At 33.9% G+C, this 23,285-nt stretch overlaps 1 protein-coding gene across 1 annotated transcript in view; it reads left to right on the top strand.

The window, feature by feature from the left end:
• LOC142333098 (alkaline phosphatase-like) overlaps positions 1–23,285 on the top strand; it is a 63,633-nt gene that overhangs the window by 27,114 nt on the left and 13,234 nt on the right. Inside the window, exons 2-3 of the mRNA XM_075379989.1 lie at positions 98–300; positions 5,000–5,192. Coding sequence (XP_075236104.1) covers positions 98–300; positions 5,000–5,192 — 396 coding nt within the window. The remainder of the gene's footprint in view (positions 1–97; positions 301–4,999; positions 5,193–23,285) is intronic.

Here is a 23,285-nt window from a genome sequence, read left to right as displayed (position 1 = left end):
CTAAAAATTAATTTAATTTTTTCTGTTATTAATTTAAAGGGCTACCAAGGTTTGTTTTATGTTATGTTTATTTCATTATATTCTTACAAAATTTCAGATAAAGAATTTTGGAGATCTGTAGCTAAAGAAGAACTTGAAAATGCTCTTAAAGTTAAATGGAATCTTGGAAATGCAGAAAATATTATTTTGTTTATTGGTGATGGCATGGGTATAAATACCATTACTGCAGCAAGGATCTATAAAGGAGGAGAACAAAGCAAGCTCACTTTTGATAATTTCCCACATGTCGGTTTACTCAAGGTAAGTTTTATTTTATTGCCTCATATATTTTAAGCTGTATATATATATATATATATATAGTTATTTGAAAATTGTTAATTTATTATTTTAATCTCAATATTGTTTCATTCAGTTATGAGAGCAATACTTTTAAATGTCTTTTTCCACAAAGTTCTGAAGGAACTGAAAATACTATGATACAGTAAAAAATTCAAAACTGTAATAAGACCAACTCTTACAACATTAGCATGGTGTAGTGGGGATTCCCTGTTTAAAAAAAGCTTATTATATCATGAGGTCATGATTGAATCATATATTACTCATGATTGATTATCATATATTACTTTTATGCAGGCCTACCAGAAACTCTCCTCTTCAAGTCAGTTTAGTTTAAATTGTGATGTACGAGGTGCGACAATAAAGTAATGAGACTGATGTGAAAAAAATGTTGCTTACCGTTTTAGTCATGTTTAGTGTTGTCTCCTTCAAATTAGTTCCCCTCTGATTGCACACACTTATTCCAGCGCTTCTGCCATTGATGGTAACATTTCTGGAACTCATCTTCTGTAATATCCTCCAGACCCTCGTCACAGCTTTTTGGACATCTTGTGTTGTTTGAAAATGATGTCCCTTGACCGCCATTTTGACTCTTGGAAATAGAAAAAAGTCGCTCGGAGTGATATCTGGTGAATAAGGTGGCTGTGGTAATCCTGAAATTTGTTTTGAGGTTAAAAATTTCTGTACTGACAGAGCAGTATGGGATGGCGCATTATCGTGATGCAGAATCCAATTATCAGCAATGTTGGCACGGACACGAAGAACTCGTTTACGAAGTCTTTCTAAAATTTCTCTGTAGAAATATTGGTTAACTGTTTGTCCAGGAGGCACCCACTCTTTATGAACAATTCCCTTGAATCGAAGAAGCACACAAGCATGCATATCACTTTTGACTTTGACATGCGAGCTTTTTTTGGTTTGGGTGATCCCTTTGAGCACCATTGCGAACTTTAGCGTTTTGTCTCTGGATCGTATTGAAAAAACCAACCTTCATCACTAGTGATAACACGGCTCAACAAATCTGGACTGATTTCAGTTTGCTCTAACAGATCGGCTGCCACATTTTTCCGTGTTTCTCGCTGTTGTGTGAGATTTTTGGGGACCATTTTTGAACAAATCCATCTCATACCAAGATCGTCAGTTAATATTAGACGAACCGTTTCTCGATTGATGTTGAGTTCTTCTGCAATCATTTTCACGGATAATCTTCGATCAGATCGTAGAGATTTCATGCACCCTGGTCAAGTTGACATCTGTCCGTGAGGTTGATGGTCGTCCACTGCGGTCTTCATCTTCAACATTCGTTCTGCCTTCACTAAAAATTTTATGCCACCGAAAAACTTGAGCTCTTGACATAACGTCCTCTCCAAAAGCCTTCTGAAGCTTACCATAAGTTGTCGTCGCGTTTTCACCCAATTTAACGCAAAAAGAAATGGCATACCGTTGCGCAATATTTTGCGGTTTCATTTCTGTGACGAGAGACACAAATACGTGTTCACTTATTACACCACAACTCACGACTGAGCAGTTGCATCAATATGCCGCTTGGACTAGAAGTAGCATATAGACCACGGTCAAAGATGGTGTGCCTACGCAAGGTGCAGGGTTGCCACATCTTGCAAAGAAAAATCAGTCTCATTACTTTATTGTCGCACTATATATATACATTGTATCTTGTTTGGGATACTGTTTGATTGAAAGGGAAACTTTCGACCAAACAGTATCTCTGTTTATTTAAAAAATTATTAGCTTACTGAAAGTAAGTCTAAAATCAGACAAAACCTTACAGTATCAGGACATCTGCTTGTGATATTGAATCTACCAAAGTCTCTGCAGACTGGTTTTATGTACTAGTTGTGGGTCACAAATATATATTAATTTGTTACAGAGAAATAGAAAATTACACAAAAGTAAACTTGTTACATATTTAATTATTATCAATAAAAATAACTATACAGTAGCATTTTCTAATATTTTTGGTCTGCATTTTTTAAACTAAAAATTTAACACACTTCCATCCATATGTAAATTAGTCATGAAAACTTGCACTCGCTTCAGGACTAAGATTGATTAAATAACATATATTTAACATGATAATTCCAAGAAAATGTCTAGGTAAAAATTTTATTTCTATTGCTGTCTCATTCTAAAGATAAAGGAGGTATTGTTTCCTCAGAGCATGAGGCAAGGTTAGATTATACTATTAGAAATACCCTACATGAATATCTGGCTGAACAATTAAAACATTTTTTATTGCCTTCCAACACACACCATGCATAATTCTGGAGTTTAGCTAGGATGACCATAGCCTGGGCAAGGTAGACATATGAAAGAGTTCCCTCAGGTTGCTCTTCTGCATTTAAGCATAAAGCATTTGCACAGTAATACAGAAGAGTATTAGTTGCATTATATTTAAGATACTTTGATGGGGGTTTTCTGCAGGTTTTTTTTGCTAAATGCCCCTTATATCTGTGTTAATGATCAGAGTAGCTCTTTGTGTTACTACATTGTTGATATTTATATGATTTGATGAAGATTGCTGTGCCTTTTAACTGTTCAGGGACTTATAATCAGTGTCTGTACAAGAAGATCAACTTAACCTGGGTCTGAGTTGCTCATGGAGTAAAGACCTATTAATCCTTTCTAACATAGTTAAGTTTAATACAAATAACCATTAAAAAAATAAAGAAGCTTATATTTATTTTGACATGTTTCAGCCCAGTTATTAATGTTTTTAACTAAGCATGTCTGTTCAATTGTACGTTTATTGATGCTGAAACTCCAGTGATTTTGATTTAAATCATTCCTCTCATTTTGGAGATAATAATAAAATTAATGAATTTTGTTTTTTTAACAGCTTCATAAGTTCACATGATATGAATAAACTTAAAAAACAATTTTAAAATAAATTATGAAGAAAACTTTTGTTCTAACATCCATTTATGAAGATCAACTGGCGAGAGTCAACATTAATAAATTAAATTAATATTTATGTATTGAATTAAAATTAAATATGTAAACTAAATTATTATTTTTAACAAATGCAATGAAATGTATGTAAAAGTAAGATTTTTTGATTTTTTTACAATCAGTCATTCAAATATAAATAAACTCTTGACAAAAAAATATAACATGAAAGGGACAAGAATGACAATCAGTTTACCATTCCCTAAAATACATTACTTTAAAGACCTAATCTAATAAATAATAAAAAAAGCAATTCTAAATTAAGAAGTGTAAACTAAAATTTCTACTTTGCGATTTACTCAGTGATGAAATTAAAAATTATATTGTACTGTATTAAATTAACTGTAATTTGCCAAATTTAACTATCAACTGTGCATATCTATGCACTATTAGAATTACATACACTACACAATTTTAGAACCAAAACCATTAAAATATCTAACAGTATTTACAGATTTTTTAAATGTATTTTATATATATATATATGCCAGTTGTCTGGCCACTATCTGGAAAGTGACAACAAAGTCCTTTTTCATGATAAAACAAACAGGTTTGGTTTTCAACAAAGTCCCAGGTTTGTTGGAAGGTTGAAATTATAATCATGTGTTCAATGAGAATGTTGAGTTCTGCAGTGATGAGTTAAGATGGCTGACACAAACAAATATTCAGTTGAAGAAATTTTTGCTGTTAGTGTTTGGATGCATGAGTGTAGAAATGCTAATGAGAATATAAAAGACAGATTCATTCAGCGTTTTGGTAAGGAAGCACCATCACAAGAAACACTCCAAAATTTGGAGTGTTTAATATTCCCTGTTCAACACTTTTCATTATAGAAAATAATGAAAAAAGATCATTGGTTTAAAACTTAACCTGCTTGTGTTAATTAATTTTTTTGACTGGGACATGGCTTTAAGGAAATCACACCATTTTGAAAGAGCTTAAATCATTTTGCAAAGAGCCTTTCAAACCTTAACATGCTTGAAAATTATTTTATTTTTCAGTTTTGATTGATTGATTTGGAATTAACTACCATTCTCCTGCAAGGCTCAACTCCAGCTCATTACCCTCAGTCAGTAAGGGATGTTTTAAATGGTGGTGGATTTGTAGGGACTCCAAAATTCAGTGGCCAGACTTAACAGCCGGCCTCCGTGGTGCGAGTGTATTGTCTTGGCCTGGCCTTTCATCCGAAGGTCCCGGGCTCGAATCCCGATCAGGCATGGCATTTTCACTTGCTACATATCATTCATCTCATCCTCTGAAGCAGTACCTAACGGTGATCCTTGAGGATAAAAAAAAAGACTTAATCTGTGACAACTCCCTTTGAGGAATGATAAAAAAAAATCTTGTATTTGCAACTAAGGAGTGCTGAGGAGTTGCTGTCATAGAATGTTGTTTTGTCTGTGATCCCTTGATTCACTTTGTGTCTGATAAAACTGTGTACAAACAATGGAGGAGCATACACAAATGTGATTTATTGTTTTGAAAATACTGATTTATATGCATTGAAAACATATGAAATATATATATATATATAGTAGGAAATGAACTTAGGTATTTTAAATCTGTGAATCCTAAGTAGAAAATCTCCATGTGTTATTTTGAAACGTATAATTCATTATATAGGTTATCTCATACACAAAAAAATTTGCATTTTTTTAACTTAAAATTTTTATATCATACAAAAATTTATTTTCAGACCTATGCTGTTGATAAACAAGTACCAGATTCTGCTGGTTCAGCTACAGCTTTATTTTCTGGTGTAAAAACAAACTATCATTCTGTTGGTATACAAGCTACAGTAAAAAATAAGGATTGTAAAGCAAGTTTGGATAAAAAGAATCATTTGGACAATTTTATACTGTGGGCTCAAAATGCGGGTAAAAAGACTGGTATGTTAAACATTTCTTTAAATCAGAATATTTAAAATACTTCTTATACAGACTTTGTATACTTTTTATTTATATTAATAAAGAATGAAAGTAAGATGTAGTAATCATTAAAATAATTTGTTAGTAATTCATTTTTGATATTTTTGAAACTATATAAAGGTAAAATAAATTTTGCTAAAAAAAGAAAAAAAACGTAAAAATAAATAACTTTTTAAGTGTGAGGAAATTTTCCCAAATTAAACAAACTAAAGAAAAGGAGTATCTTTATCACCTGAAAACAGTAGCCATCCAGCAACTATGTGCCCACAAGGCAGTAAACTAAGGATCTTTTGGGCCCACATTTTGACACATTTAGAAAGAAACACTTTTTTTTAATTAAATAAATCTGAGTGTGTTCAAGTGCGATAAATATTTGTATCACATGCGCCAGTACTTACAGACTTTTGAAATTCATGTCAGTAATTTGAAGAAATAACCACCAGTACATTACTTTTTTATTGTAATTTCTTCCAACAACAAAAAAAAAGAAGAAAACTGATAAGATTTGCTTTGAAATTTATGTTTTGTAACCTATGACAATTGGTAGACAAAATTATGTTTATTATAAAAATTAAACTGAATTATTGAATTTAAAAAAAAAATATTGTTTGTAGTATTTTGTTTGATATTACAATTTTGAATTTGGGAATTCAAAATTGAATTCCTTGTATTTCTTTTTATAACAAAAGTTTTTCAAATTATCATGGTAATCATCTTCCATTAGTGCTGCTGTTGTACTGCGGTTTCAACTGAAGTTATTGCTTACTCAAGCATTCAAGTCTAGAAATTAACATTTACAGTGTAATCAAAATGATGATACAGTGAACCACGTCCTCTACGTCTGTCCCCGGTACGAGGTCGAACGTTCACGAGCTGTTAAGGAACTCGAGAGTATATTCCTTTCTGGAACTCCATATCAACTGGATGTCCCGCGAGGAATGGTCTATAGTGGTTGGTTTTCTTCGCGCCCTTGCGATGTGTAGGTCTGAGAGGGAGTTTAATCGAGGTACAAGATCGTGGTAGGATCCCGGGTAGCTAGGGTTCCGGCTTAAGCATTGGATTGGTTGGAGGTAAGCACATTAGCATCGTTATATTGGTATTTTTTGTGATTGTATTTGGAGCTCCATCTGGTGGGGGTGGCTGCGCTGGCGAGGTATGGTACCCGTTCGACCGGAGGTGTGGCTTCCCTTCGTCGGTGGCCGTCCTGATCGTGACTTGGTAATGCCACGCGAGACACCATGATGGGACCGGGCGGTGGTGAGGGGTTTGTCCCCGGCTCCTGCGTCGACCGGAATGAGGTTGCATTCCCCTTGTTAGGTGACCTAAACTGGTCGACTTATTTGGGTGTAGGTCTGAATTTCTATGTTGGGTAAAACATAATTTTGATTGGTATGAGTGTAGCACTCATTTAACTTTAAACTCGTTCGTTTTCTGAGGCATTCACAGTCACGAACGGTGTTGTCAAATCTGTACTAGGCACGGGGTTCGCGCTTCCGCGGTTTCGGTTAGTTAGTTTGAGGGAATCATGTTAGGTTGGATGTGAAGATGTCTGTTTGAGGCTTACGTGAAGGCGAAATTTGATATGTATTTACTGATGCAAATGTCTGCCGAGACATTTGCTTTACTCGCCGGCCCTCGTTTTGATTGGTCTGTTTGTGATGATTTTCATGGCAGCGACCATAAACCAATTGTTCTTCGTTTCGGTGTGGACCACGAGGTTCGGAGAAGGCCACGGAGGTGGATTGTCGAAAAGGCGAACTGGGATGGATATCGTATGGCCTTCCAATCGCAGTGTGACGTCGGTGCGGACATCCTTGAGCAACTTTTCTCTTTTACGTCCAAAATACTTGAAACTGCCAGCAGATATGTCCCACAAACATCGGGTAATCCTAAACGTCCTTCCGTTCCGTGGTGGAGTGATGATTGCAAGTGTGCTATTCGGAATCGACGGCGAGCACTACGCAAATTCAATAATAGACTTACAACTGAACATCTAGATATGTACCGCAGGGCTAGGGCAGTGTGCCGTCGGGTCTTCTTGACCGCTAAGAGGAATTCATGGACGAAGTATGTGAACTCCATCTCACGTACTACTCCCACGTCTACTGTGTGGAGAAAAATCCATGCAATTTTCAGGTCGCCAGGGCAATCTATTCTCGGTCTCGTCGATGAGGGGGAACTCCTTACGTCATCTTCGGCTGTAGCAAATACTTTAGCGAAATCTTTCCGTTCGGTGTCTCTCACCTCGTCATATAGTTACGACTTTCAGAGGTACAAAGCACGGATGAATTGAACACTCCATTCTTACTTAAAGAATTGTTGCACGCACTTACGAACTCACGTGACACTTCCCCTGGACCGGACAACGTTCGCCTTTGTATGCTTTCGCACCTTCCTGACTCAGCACTACATCTTTTGAGTATTTACAATGGTTTATTCTCCGGACAAGTCTTTCCGCCCGACTGGTCGGAGGCATTTATTATACCAGTACTAAAGCCTGGCAAAGAGAAAACCGATCCCTTAAGCTACCGCCCTATTTCTTTAACAAGCGTGTTGTGTAAAGTAATGGAGAGGATGGTGAACCGCAGGCTTGCGTGGTACTTAGAGAAACATGGCTTTCTTTCTTCGGAACAGTGTGGTTTCCGACATGGGAGATCGTCCATTGACCATTTGGTGTCGATGGAGACAGCCATACAAAACTCTTTCCTGAACCGCCAACACCTCGTTGCTATCTTTATCGATATAAAAAAAGGCGTACGACATGGCCTGACGACGTGGCATTCTTAACACCCTTAGGAGGTGGGGGATCACTGGCAACATGCTTGCTTTTATCCGGGGATTCTTGAATCACCGGACGTTTCGTGTTTGTGTAGACGATTCACTTTCAGACAGTGTCGTCTCAGAAAATGGGGTACCGCAAGGTAGTTTATTAAGTGCCACCTTGTTTTCTGTGGCCATAAACAGCATTACCAATTGTGTACAGGCTCCTGTCTCTTGTTGTCTTTTCGTTGATGATTTTTTTTATTTAGTTGCGAGCCGCTCTACACCCACTGCGGAGCGACTGATGCAGAATACTATGTTTCGCCTTGAGGCTTAGTCAGGGACTACTGGTTTCACATTTTCACCCGACAAGACGAAATGTGTAGTCTTTTCTTGGCTACGGAACCCTTCTAATCCGCGGGTTTTTCTGAACAGGGAACTTATTGCTGTCTCTACTTACGTCAGGTTTCTGGATTTACTTTCTGATAGCCGTCTTACTTGGGTCACACATATGAGGGATTTGAGGAGAAAGTGTTCCAAACTTTTGGATATGATGCGGGTCCTAAGTAACACCAACTGGGGGGCCGATCGGTCGTGTATGTTACGTTTTTACTACTCCCTTGTTCGTTCCCGTTTGGATTATGGTTGTGTCGCCTATTCTTCAGCTCGTCGAACCGTACTTAAGATGCTGGACGGTGTGCATCATTCTTTTCTTCGGCTTGCGACGGGTGCGTTTAGATCGAGCCCTATCGCAAGCTTACTTGTAGACAGTGGCGAGCCATCACTTTGGGATAGACGAGACCAGCTTTTGTTATCTTATTTTGCCCGTCTCAGCGGACAGCCGAATCACCCAGCTTTTGACCCAGTTCTTAAGAATCCTAATTTGAGGAAGGGTGTCCGTACACGACGTCTGCTGCAGCATATGAATGTTGGCACTCCCTCGTTCTTTCCATCATGTCCGTGCTCGAATCCCCCGTGGAGAATAAACCATGTAAATTTTACGTTTGATCTTACAACGTATGATAAACAATCAACGTCACCTATTGTTTACCAGCAGGTGTTCCAGTTTCTCCTCACCAAGTCGAACCCATACGTGGTGGTATACGCTGATGGGTCGAAGCATGACGGTAACGTTGGTTGTGCTTTTGTTTTCAATGAACAGACTTATATGTTTGGCCTACCCGGTGTTACGAGTGTGTTCACCGCGGAACTACTCGCTGTGGATAGGGCTCTATGTATCGTTGGCCCTAAATATAGGAACATTCTTATTTGCAGTGACTCGTACAGTGCTTTCCAGGCGTTGGAAAACCTTTATTCCGGACATCCTGTCGTCGTTGTCATTTATGATAAAATCGCTGAGTTAGAAAAACGAAACAAGGGGGTAGGTTTTTGCTGGATCCCTAGCCACGTTGGGATTCTTGGTAATGAGAGGGCAGATTCTGCTGCGAAAGATGCGTGTATTCAGCCTCCTTTCACCACCAGAGTTACTACCTTTGATTTTATTAATCATATAAAACAATCACTGCGAGCAAGGTAGCAAAGTGGCTGGACGGCTGCCGTCGATAGTAAACTTCGACGGATTAAAGACTCTGTGTTGCCGTGGAGCTCCTCTTGCAGGAACTCTCGTCGTGAGGAAGTGGTCCTCTGCCGGTTACGGTTGGGGCATACGAGGATCACACACGAATATCTAATGTCAGGAGGAGACCCACCCCTGTGCATACGATGCAACTGCCGCATGACTGTGCACCACATTCTCGTGGACTGCGTATGTTATGCGGCGTTGCGTCGTCAGTTTAGTATACCCAGCAGCATTCGTGATGTCTTGGGCAATGATGGCAGGGTTTTGGAGCGAATGTTTCTCTTTTTGCATAGTACTGGGTTACTGCAAAGGATTTACTATTCTTATATATGTTTTTCTGTAAGGAAAGTTTTTTAATAATTTTAACCTTTATTTTCGATTTGATTTTTTAGTTCTATGTGTTTAATTTTACTATCCGGGGTGGGGATTTTTGCACAACCCATCAGAGTTAGGTAAGTTTTTATACTTTCTTTATTGTATTATTTTATCTTTCATATTTTATCAACTTTGTCTGTGATATTAGTTTTGGGTTTTATTTTGCCTTCTTGGTTTGTTTTAGTAAATTTTTATTATATGATTAATATTACGTTTACACCTTGTATAGCTTATTATTTTGGAGTTATATTACCATTTTAATAATAACTACCGGGCGATGATAACGCCCAAGCGTTTCTCACCCACAAACAACCAAAAAAAAAAAAGAAGACATTTATATCAGTGGCATCCCGACCGAGGCCTGGCTGATGACTGTGAGGTGTAATCAGTTAGAGGGTCTAAAGACGACCTCCGGTAAAGCCCCTCAGGGCTTGGAACGAAGGGGGTGGTGTGGCGACCGGTAACGTCACAAGGTGGTTGTCTTTCCCCTATGGGGGTTGGAATGTGTTGTGATGTCACAGGTGAGCGGTAGAATTAAATAAATTAATAATATTTAAAGTGTAAAAAAGTAACTCGATCTGAATGGTCTCATACTTGAGCTTCTGGTTTACTCAGCATCTGGTGTGTTAAGCCTTGTGACTGCACCACTCTACAGATCATACAAGTGAAATTTGTTCTATGTAAGTTGTGAGATTACATTAGTTTAGTTAGTGCCGGCCATCACCACTAGTACCACCACACCCACGCTAATTAAATATGATATGTGCATGTACTTTGGTTAGAATCATTGAATTAAATAAACAAAAAAATATTATATTTAAATAAAATGAAAAATATTTTAAATTAAGTTGGTGTGTAAGCTGTGCATCAGAAACAACTGTGTTGTCAGCTCTTTTTGAAACTGTTGTCTCTTTTGTTGGACTTTTTGTATAAGGAGCAATAGAATTTATGTTTTACTGAGACCTCCATTTGTTTGATGAATTGTGTTATACTACATAACTGCCCAAAAAGAAGTGTAATGTATTTAGGGTATATGTATGTATGTTTGTTCTACCATAGCAGCTCAATGGCTGAACCGATTTAGATATATTACCCCGCATTGGAATCCTTAAGTTACCAGGAGTGTCATATGCTGTCTATTATAGACATATGCTGTCTATATGTGCTGTCTGAGAAAAATTATACTATATACAAAATTGTCACCCATGTTTTTTTTAATTATCCTATATTAGTTAGTAATTATCCTATATTAAGAGCAGTGTTTGTCAGCAATGTTTTTTTTTTGGGCAGTTGTATTTTTTAATATTTATCTCTTGTTTATTATTTCTACTGAAATCTGAGTCCTGCTTTTTCATGTTGTCTGCCACTTTTTCAAATATTTTGTGAGTATGTAAAGAAAGTGTGATAAAGTGTTTGATTTGATTGTCTGGTTTTACAACGTTAACTCTTCTATGTAATGATCTGGTGACATGGTTATGTTGAGTAATCTGTGAATGAATGAATTTTAAAAGCTGAGTGTAGTTGGCTTGGTGATTTGAGGTATTATCAATGAGTGTGTCCAGTATTCATATTAAATGCATATGTCTCCAGAATAATTTATCCTCAAATAAAGCAATATTTAATTTTTTTTAATTTAAAGAACACCAATGAATCAATGGTACCTGAAGGAGAAGGGAGGCTTGGATTCTATGCTAACATTGAGTTTTAATTGGCTCTTAGATGAACAATATTTGAAAAGGAACAGTTTAAATATTATAATATTTAAGTTTTCTTATCATGAGTGCTATAAAGGCTTGAAGGCATTGGAAGTGAACATCTCTGACACCATTAAATGTTTACTAAGCCCTAAAGATATACATTTTGAAAAAATGTCAAATAATTAATATCTTCCTTAAGTTAATAAAGGGATATTAATCTCAGAGAGATAACATGAATTCATATCCTTAGTAAACCTGGTGATAATCCTCTTCCCCAGTCACAAAGAATCAGAACACATTTTATGGTGGACCTATGCTTAAAACGTTTTTAATCAGACGTATATACATTATATAATTCCCTATCAATATCCCAAAGATTCATAGAAATCAAAAAACCTTCTACTTCTAGTGACCTTTAGTAAACTTGACATCATGAAATTTAAGTCCCTTCCTTGCTTATTCAGAAACCCTAGGACCCAACTCCCTTCATCAGCAAATATCAAAATAGAATGATATTTAAATTATTTTTTTTTCAAAACATAATTTCCCTTCCAGAATAAATAAAAAGCAGAATGATGAGACATTTTTGACCTCCTGCTAACCAACTATTTAGCCTCAAACTCCTTTTGTATAATAAAAATTTTAATATTGTGATATTTAAATCATATTTAAAAAAACAGCTGTTTTTGAAGGTAGATGAAATTATCAACTTTGTTAAAGAGATGTTGCCCCTCCTTGAATAGATGTAATAAAATTACATTATTTATTACAATATACACACATAAGATTGAATTTTAGTTTACATTTTGCTCATAATACAGTATTTTCACATACTAGCAGTTAGAAATAATTATGCAAACAAGCCCATTATCTTCAATTTTATCAGCTGACATTACATTAATCATGCAACCTGTTTCCTGTTTTAATGAAACTTTCATGGAAAAAACATGACTGAAATATATTGTAGCTTTTATTATAAAATATTTACAGAGAGGAATGTTCCCCCCACCTTTACAACTTTATTATTTCAAATTTAATCATTCAGGATTAATTAAAAGAAATGAACTTAAATGGCAAAAACGAATCACATAATTAATTATATTTTAAAATTGTAAATGGATTTCCTTCCATCTGCTTAGAGAAACAAGTTTACTGTGATTTACTCACTTTTGGTGCATCTTAGCAAGTATTTTTCTCTTGTAACTTAAGAGTTTATAATAATTTTTGTAAGAAACATTTATTTTTCAATAAAAGGAGGGTGACCCCATTGTAGCCCATACGTGTACATATCTTCTTTTTGTATTCAAACCTTACCAGTTTTAAGGATTCATTTATTTATTTTCACTTTTAAAATCACAAAAAATACAAGATAAACTTAAGGCAAATAAGCTAACAACAAAGTTGTCATACCTTCCTGGCATAGGTTATTTATTCTTATAAATGATACATGAAAAAAGTTACATAAGATTAATTTTATTTTTGGGGTCAGAGTAATCTATGATGAAATTCTACTGTAAAATTATCATTATATGTTTAAATAAACAAAGTTATAAAAAATTTAAAAAATTGATATTTTAAAACATTGATTGCTTCCTCCACTACCATTATTGTTCCTAGAGTATATTTTTGGACATTGTACTACTATTACTACAATGATGTTAAGAAAGAAATAAAAAAAAAATTGGGTTAAAAATATGCAATAAATAGTATGGCAGCTTTTCTAATTTTTGAGGAATGAGAGAATTTTGGGACAAACTTTTTTAAAGACAGTAAAATAAGCATGCATGCAAATACTGATTTTAATATAAAGTGGGGTTATGTTTGCAAAATTTTGCGAAAATTACTCAAAAAAAAAACTATCTACCCCACCCCCTGGAGATATCGATCCCAAAAGTTTGTCAAATTGTCCCATATACATAAATCTCTGTAAAAAAATTTCGTCAAATTAATGTATACAATCAAAAGTTATTAGTTTATTTTTTTTTTTTTTTTTTTTTTTTTTTTTTTTTACACACCAGCACACATACATACGTATGAACATTACCCCCACGTTTTTGTTTTTTGGGGTCCTTGGGTCATGAAACTCAAAAAATGAAAGGAAACCCATACACCATTTTTTCACCAATTACCATACTTTCCTTCTTGCATTGAAATACAGCTCTACAGCTGTATTTCCAGGAAAATAAAAATAATCTACATTTCCACATTCCACAAAATGTCCCAGCTCATTCATAGTTATAGTCTCTACATTATTATTGTACATCCTGTTTCATATTTTTATTAAACAAGTTTTCTTATTTTTATGATACTTAAAAATGATATTTTTTCATGTAGGCAGGGGTTTTTTCTAGTACTATCAAATTTAAAAAAATATATATTCTTTAATAGGAATTAAGATAAACTTTTTACAAAATGAAAACGCAGTGAAAAAAGATAAAAAAAGAAAATTGTATCAACTTTTTTAACTTAAAAATTTTGAGTTTAAATTAAGAGCCAAGATGACGAAGATGTTTGAGATCCCTTGCTTCCCCAAATTTGTGTGCTACTTAAATTGAATGTCACAAAATTCAAATTTTTATTTGTCAAAAAGTTCTTTTTGACAAATTTCTGGGAGTTTTCGCCAAGTGAAGACATTGTAAGACTAGGCTTCCTATGGAGTGGGCAAGAAGTCACGTTACACTAGTTATGAAGTTATTAGGACTGATGCAACTTACCTTGTGTGAATCGTCTTGTGTGAAAACGTCTGAGTGAATTTCACCATGTTCAAAGTACAGATGCATGCATCTCCATGTTTGGTTGTTCATCCACACCAGGATATCAGTGGTGATCATTACAAATACTGACAGAACAGTGTCTTGGAGCTATTCATTATTGATGTATCTGTGTTTTCGAATCTCTTATTTTACAGAACCGCAAGGTGTTGTCAGGTGTGGTGAGGTCAGGGCTTCTTGCTGGCCAAGGCAGTGGAGCCGGTAACTCTTCTGAACCACGCCTGATCCAGCGATTCTGCTCAGCCTCCCACTGTATGGCGTATCAAAAACGCTTTCCGTTGCAAATGGCATATTCTCTCATGTCAACAATGTTTGCCATGATTGTGACAATTTCCCAAAACACACAAAGAAATCATTCATAATGTTCTCCAATGTTTTACCAGTGCGTGGACATTCGTGGACCCACACACAAGCTAACAAAACACTCTTCGACAGTGAACGCACTCGTATCTGCCACTGTTCCCCACTTGACTACGACTAAGGTCATCCCACCACGAATGAACACACCGGACGATCCCCACCACGGCTTATCCTCCCCACCTTTTTGAGCAGCAGTGAGCAATATCAGCGGTGAGAATTGACAGCAGTGGAGCCCGATTAAGCTGGAATTACTACACTGTAAAGGGGCTTCCCACCCACTCCATACAATATCACTTGGCTTCCTTCAGAGAAACGAAAGTCTAAAGATTTCAGTTTAAATTTAATCTATAATTTGAAAACACAAGTACAGAGTGTCGGGTTGAAGGTTTCCAAAATTAATAGCCTATATTTAGAAAGTAGGGTCGTCGTAATCTGTTAATCGTAGGCTCAATCGACGACAGGAAATATCTCCAAGATTTGTTCTGATAATCTCAAGGTCAGCAGAATACGCATGTGCAGGCAAGTCGACTCGCACAATGCAGTCATAGTCCCTTTTATTTCCTATTACTGTATAGGGGTTTTCAGACCCCAAATTCGACAGTTATGTCTGTTAACTTTCTCGTATGAATGGAAGGTTGCCTCATTACTAAATAACAAAGTGTTAAGACAATTAGGATTGTTTTCAACATGGTGCATTACTTATGCAGCAAACTGATATCGTAGGGGGGGGGGTGATCATTTAATGTGATGGAGTTGTGACTTGAATTCGCAAACGGAGCCATTTATGAACTATGTCGTGAACAGTGGAACAAGGAATTATCCCGCCTAATTGACTTTACAGGACTGGCAGTGAATGCATCGCGTACACGATCCACAGTCTCTTCACTAACAGAAATTTTTGGATGTTTTCAGATTGTGATACTAAGCTCCAGTCCCTCTTAAAATCGTATCCCACTGACGAATAGATTTGGATGTAGGAGATCGATATTCCATTCAGTTTGTACACGCGTAACTGTCTGAAATAACACAAACTGAACCTTCTGTTACGGGATTCACATCTCGATTGACTACATCTGCATTGTGAGTCTGCTTTGCCTGCACATGCGTATCCCGCTGACCTTGAAAGTATAAAGAACAAATCTTGAAAATATTTCGTGCCATCAGTTGACCCTACGATTAAGCGGTTACGACGACATACTTTCTAAATGTAGGCTATTACTTTTGGAAACCTTCAACCCGACACTCTGTAACTGTGCTTTCAAATTTGGCCATTATTTTTTATTCCTTTAGCCCGGACATTGTATATAATCAAGTATCTACATATATAATTTGAATTCTGTTTATTCATTGTTTGTTTGGTCTTTTCATTATTTTTGCATTTAAAAATAAAACTGATATAATTAAGCCATTATCTACACTTATTGATTTATTTTTGCTCACACAAGACAATGGTAGTGGAACTGATTGCACTGGAAATTGCAGGGGATATTAATTTTAATTGTGATAGGAATAAATGCTTTTGTTAAAAATATTAAAAGAATAATGTAATATGATACGGGAGTAAAGAAGCTTCCTGACAATAATAGTTTTTTAAATTTATATTAAAAAAAATTGTTACATCCATTTAAACCAAATTTTGAAACACCCAAATCATAGGAATACATTTGTTTATTGCATTAGTAAAACTTTTTTTGTTGACATTTCATTCAGGGTGTCTTTGTTTTACAAAACAGCTTTTTACTGAATCATTTGCTCAAGATTCATTTTATCAAAAATTTTTAGTCAAAATTTAATCAACTTTTATTAAAATTTTGAACAGAATTATATGCTGGACAAAAAAGTTATTCAGAACTAAATTTTTTTTTTGTCATAACATTCTGTTTGTGGATAAAATATTTACAGTTTAATAATTAGGTAGTAGTAACATAGTTACTATTATCCAAATACTGCTACTTGTTTTTTATAAACATTTAATCATCTATTTTATTTTAACTTTCCCTAAAATTTCATAGGCAATCTGGTGCAAGATATAAATTATTTTTAAAATTATCAATATCGTGTTATGTAGAATAGAGATACTTGACAAAAATGGGAGTAAAGTAATTCAGTTTCCAGTCCTTCTTTACTGAGTAGAATATACTATTGTACAACGGAATTCTTGGCAGCAAATGACATTGACAGTGCAAATGACATTCGGTCCTTAAAATGACACATTGTTCAACATGATAATGACTATACAATACAAAAATACCAGTTGTCTAAATTTCTTATTAATGCTTCTTGTGCCTTACATGCTTCAAATTTATTAAATTTACTATACTCATTATAGATGCTCAATTATTTATAATTTTTGTTGGTATGATTTGAAAAGAAATTGTTATAACATAATCAGAAAAATTCTGTGTTAGTTTGCTCAGTTTTCATGTGAGTTATAAGGAATGGTGTATTAGATGTATAATGAAAACAAATAGGTCTGTTTTTTCATACTAAAAGTGAAGGAATGTAGGTTATTTATGAGTCTGTTTGAATCATAAAAATTTAATGATAATTTTTAAGTTATACATTTAAAAATGAAAAATACTATAGTGAAATTTGTAGGTACACATAATTTCATTTCCTACTAAGAATGAAATAATTGCATTATTTTAGCATTGCTCTTTAGAAATATTAAAATCATTATATTCCTGTCACATTGAATTATCTCAAGCCAGCCAAGAGGAATGAGTTGAGAGGGAATCTAAAGTCAATGTGAAATGTAATTTAAAATGTTTGCAAACTCTATAAAGAGTACTATTTTTTTTTTTTTTTAATTACTGTTAATGTTATTCTCCCGAGCAGATCAAGAATTTGTAACACCAACTTATAGAGATATTGAAATACTTACTACTGCTAAAGTGCTTATGACTATAGTAATCACAAATATAATTATTTATTTACACAAGTTTGAGTACAATTAAGTTTTGTTGTTAATGTAAATTAGGCTATAAGCAGATAATATGTATAAGGATAAGTTATTTTTGTAATTCGTTACAATTACATTTCAACTATTTGTGTAAAGGCCGTAAAATAAAACCTTATTAAAGTATTCTTTATTGTAACAATATAATTTAAAGGAAATATAAATTTTGTATATTTAATATAAGAATTGTTCTAATTTTTTAAAAAATAATAATAATAATAATAATAATAATAATAATCATGTAATATTATATTGAATACAGTTCATGTTACTGCACATTTCATATACAGTATATTTGGTAGAATATTATTTTAAATTAATTAACTGTTTTTGTCATTGATTGTTAAATGACATTATTAATTCATAAAAGAATTTAATAGTTTTTAAAAAAATTATGTTAGCAAGGGGCTAATATTTTGTGTATTATTATTATTAATAATATATAGCAAGCTGTATAAGAAGTGCACACCTTCTGCTCAGCTGCTACATCAGTCTGGCTTATATATAAAGAAAAAAAATTGAGCTAATCTCATTACAATCATTCATTCAATACAATACTTCATTTTAAGCCAGTGTTATGTACCATGTTTTTTATGATTTGATTTTTGTTAATTTGGAACTATCGCATGAAAATAAACAAGAACAAAACAAAAGTAATGAAATGTAGTAGAAATAACAAAGATGGACCACTGAATGTGAAAATAGCAGGAGAAAAGATTATGGAGGTAGAAGAATTTTGTTATTTGGGAGGTAGAATTACTAAAGATGGACGAAGCAGGAGCGATATAAAATGCCGACTAGCACAAGCTAAACGAGCCTTCAGTCAGAAATATAATTTGTTAACATCAAAAATTAATTTAAATGTCAGGAAAAAATTTGAAAGTATATGTTTGGAGTGTCGCTTTATATGGAAGTGAAGCTTTGACAATCGGATTATCTGAGAGGAAAAGATTAGAAGCTTTTGAAATGTGGTGCTATAGGAGAATGCTAAAAATCAGATGGGTGGATAAAGTGACAAATGAAGAGGTTTTGCGGCAAATAGATGAAGAAAGAAGCATTTGGAAAAATATAGTTAAAAGAAGAGACAGACTTATAGGCCACATACTAAGGCAACCTGGAATAGTCGCTTTAATACTGGAAGGACAGGTAGAAGGGAAAAATTGTGTAGGCAGGCCACGTTTGGAATATGTAAAACAAATTGTTAGGGATGTAGGATGTAGAGGGTATACTGAAATGAAATGACTAGCACTAGATAGGGAATCTTGGAGAGCTGCATCAAACCAGTCAAATGACTGAAGACAAAAAAAAAAAATTTGGAAATAATCTAGAATTTAATGATAGTAATCAGATGATGTTATATAGTTTTATGTTGTGTTGTTTTGTTGTACTATGTTGAGAAATATGTAATTTCTGTAAGTATTTTACCGAGAATGTTGCCATTAAACGTATCATTTAAACTGTTAATTAGTGCAATATATTTAATTGCATTCATCACTTGATTTAGGGTCTCTTTGTTTTACAAAACAGCTTTTTACTGAATCATCTGCTCAAGATTTATTTTATCAAAAAATTTCAGTCAAAATTTAATCAACTTTTATTGAAATTTTGAACAGAATTATATGCTGGACAAAAAAGTAATTCAGAACTAAATTTTTTTGTCTTACAACATTCTGTTAGTGGATAAAATATTTGTGGTTTAATAATTAGGTAGTAGTAACACAGTTACTATTATCCAAATACTGCCACTTCGTAGGCTCAACCTACGACATGAAATATCTTCAAGATTTGTTCTTTATACTTTCCAGGTCAGCAGAATACGCATGTGCAGGCAAAGCAGACTCACAATGCAGTTGTAGTCAGCAGTATTGTAGTCAATCGAGATGTGAACCCCGCAACAGAAGGTTCAGTTTGTGCATTGGTTAGGTTAGCTTGTTTAGGGCTGTGATAACTCATACAATGCACAATCAGTTGGCTAGAAGAGTATTCATATAAAATGAATTTCTGTTAAAGAAAACAATATGTGTTAAACCTGATGTACATAATTTAACATTAAACTTAACACTCAGTAGAATGTTCATTTTACCACACTATAGTCACACAATATCAATACTTCTTGAATGTATACAATACATTAGTAAATAGATGTATTAATTAAGTTTGCATAATAGTTTACAACCTTTCCACAAGAGCATATTAGCACTAGATAAAACACAACCCACTCTGGTGTTTGTGCATTTTAAACATTTTGAAGTCCCTGATTCTAAAAATATAAATTATGATTATATGAATAAGTCTATAAATATCTGTTTACTTCTGTTTTCTTTACAACTCAGAAATGATTTGAGTAGTCATTAAATTTGATATGGTAGGGGTACAGTTATCTTTTGAGTTTGTAGCCTTTCTAAAACTAACCCACCGGGTTGGTCTAGTGGTGAACGCGTCTTCCCAAATCAGCTGATTTGGAAGTCAAGAGTTCCAGCGTTCAAGTCCTAGTAAAGCCAGATATTTTTACACGGACTTTAATACTAGATCGTGGATACCGGTGTTCTTTGGTGGTTGGGTTTCAATTAACCACACATCTCAGGTATTGTCGAACTGAGAATGTACAAGAATACACTTCATTCACACTCATACATATCATCCTCATTCATCCTCTGAAGTATTATCTAAACGGTAGTTACCGGAGGCTAAACAGGAAAAAGAAAAGCCTTTCTAAAACTAATAAATTTAACAAAAAAATAAGTAAATAAAATTCATACATTACATCATTTTTCTAATATTTATTGCATTAACCTATTGATTTGAAACAGATTTTATTTTTGTTTAAATTATGAGTTTTTTTATAGATCATTAAATTTCTAGCATTGAATAACTTTCAATACTTTCTCAGAGGTTGGGTAAATTAACAAACTTTTTTATAAAAATAAATTTTTGTTAAAACTACAGAAAATACAATTGCACAATATTTTGAACTATTCATTTTATAATAGTTCAGAACATCTTATATGGTTGAATTCATGGATTTAAAATTTTTATTGGTTTAACAAATAAATTTACAATTTTAGTTTTTAATAAGTCGTTAGAATGAAATTTATTATCAACTTTTATCATTTATAGCTATATTAATAGACACTTTTTGCAAATAAACAACAAAGAAACATGATATGAAAGATGAGCATCATTACCACCAAATGTTTTTATATGATGATGATTCTCAGAAGAGACAGATTTTTAATTTGTTTTAACATTAAATGGGTCTTGGTTGGATTCCTATATATTTTTCATTTGAATCTGATTGTAGCGGCGTCAAGAAGATAATTTTTTTTCAGTTCCTTTGGTTAGATTGAGTTTGATTAATTAACTTACTAGATTCTTTGTGCATAGTTTATTAATTTATCTAATTATTATGTTTATGATAAGGTTTCTATTATGATTTTTGAAAATTATTATTTAGGATTCATGTTGATGTTCAGTTTCAAGTTGGAAATTGTTTACCATAGACTGGTAAAACACCAAACCGGTTTTATGAAATTTTTTAACTATTTTCTGAATAAAACTTTTCACCGATGCTTCCTTTTTAAATTTCTCCCTAACTTTCACTGACGCACAATATGAGATTTCATCTCTAAATAAGTTTTCATCATGAATACACATTTGTCATGAAATCTCTAAATATAATGCATGATTATACAACTCTGTTCAAAAGCCAGTTCTCGACACAGACTGGCAATATTTAAATGTGCAGGCAATAAACAGTCTTCCCAACTCCAGTTCCAGTTGTACCAACATCTTCCACATTAACTTACCCTCATACCAATATATGCATTTAATATAAACTACTGATTGATGAGGCCTCTTTTAAGTTGAACACTATATAATACAATAGTTCAGCAATTTAGCTTAATAAGTGTTGACAGGAGTAATAAAAAAATTAGAAAGATTGTCCCAAAGTTATCCCAGTACTTATTTAGGGCCTTATAATTGCGACTTAGAAAAATATGTTAATTAAATGATGTAACACATTTATCACCCTCAATAATTTATAAATTAGTTAAAATGTATATCAACTCTAATGTGATTTTGTTGTAGTAGATAATATTTGTTTACATAATTTATATGAGGAAAAAAAATTAAATGTTGTTAATAATTATTTTTTAATGATTTTTTGGCCATATTCATAACAGGTTTATAGATAATATGTGATTAAATAAAGGAATAGTTCTGGAAAGTGTAAATTTGCTTAAGTCTTAACAACGTTTCATAAAACGTTTTAAATTCATTTCAAACGATTCCAGAATAAAAATACTGAAAATGAACATGAATTTTTTTTTAAATAAAAAATTCAGCCAATAAGTACAATTCCTTACACTTTAATCTAATATATAAATATATAAAAATGAATGTTTGTTTGTCCCCAATGCGGTCCTATATCATTTATCCGATTGCGATGAAATTTGGTGAGTTGTGCGCACGCCCGCGAAGGTTTCCGAATTAGTTTGGACCCGCTAGGTGTCACTGGAGTCCAAATATTTTGAAAAATTGTATTTATGGTCCGATTTGGCTCATATTCAAAAAATATATTTTTTACGTGAAAAGAAATATTTTTGCAAAAAATGGGATCCGCTAGTTGGCGCTGGGGTCTATTATTCCACCGGGTTTGTCTAGTGGTTAACGCGTCTACGCAAATCAGCTTATTTCGAAGTCGAGAGTTGCAAGGTTTAAATCCTAGTAAAGGAAGTTACTTTTATACGGATTTAATTTCAATTAATCACACATTTCAGAAATGGTCGACCTGAGACTGTACAAGACTACACTCATATATATCATCCTCATTCACCCTCTGAAGTAATACCAGAAGGTGATTCCCAGGGGCTAAACAGGAAAAAAAAGTGGCGCTGGGGTGTTGATATTTAAAAAAATTGTATTTATATTCCGATTTGGCTCATATTAAAAATATGTGTTACGTACATGGAAAAAAAATAGTCATTAAAAAATGAAGGCGCTGGGGTTGCGATGTTTGGAAAAATTGCATTTATGGTCCGATTTGTATCATATTAAGAATATATATTAGTTACGTGAAAAGAATCATTTTTGCAAAAACTATATCCGCTAGGTGGCGCCGGTGTCGAGATATTTACGAAACAAACAAATATGCATACAGACTTTCTTCTTCTATATGTATAAAAGGCAATGTTTGTATGTGAGTCCGCTGTAGACTAAAAAACTACTGGACCGATTAACGTGCGGGAAAATGGGAAAAGGGAAATAAAAAGGGGGAGGAAAAAAGGATAAATGGGACATGGAAAGGGAAAAGAGGAGAAAAGGAAAATTGGGAAAGCAGGAAATGGGGAAATGGGAAAATTTGGAAATAAATAGGGAATAAGGGAACAGTGAAACAGAGAAAAGTGAAAGGGTTAAATTTTGTGAAGTCCAGTAATGTTCAGTTTTTAATGTTTTATCAAACTTTCAATTGTGTTAATTTAATCTATTTATACACCCAAATCTAGCAATAGCAAAGCATTGCCAGGTCAGCTAGTTAAAAAAAAGTCATGA

This window comes from Lycorma delicatula, chromosome 1, assembly GCF_047948215.1.
Source record: "Lycorma delicatula isolate Av1 chromosome 1, ASM4794821v1, whole genome shotgun sequence".
In the NCBI taxonomy this organism is placed as follows: Eukaryota; Metazoa; Arthropoda; class Insecta; order Hemiptera; family Fulgoridae; genus Lycorma; species Lycorma delicatula.
Note: the sequence above shows the minus strand (reverse complement) of the source record. Positions and strands in the feature narration are given on the sequence as shown.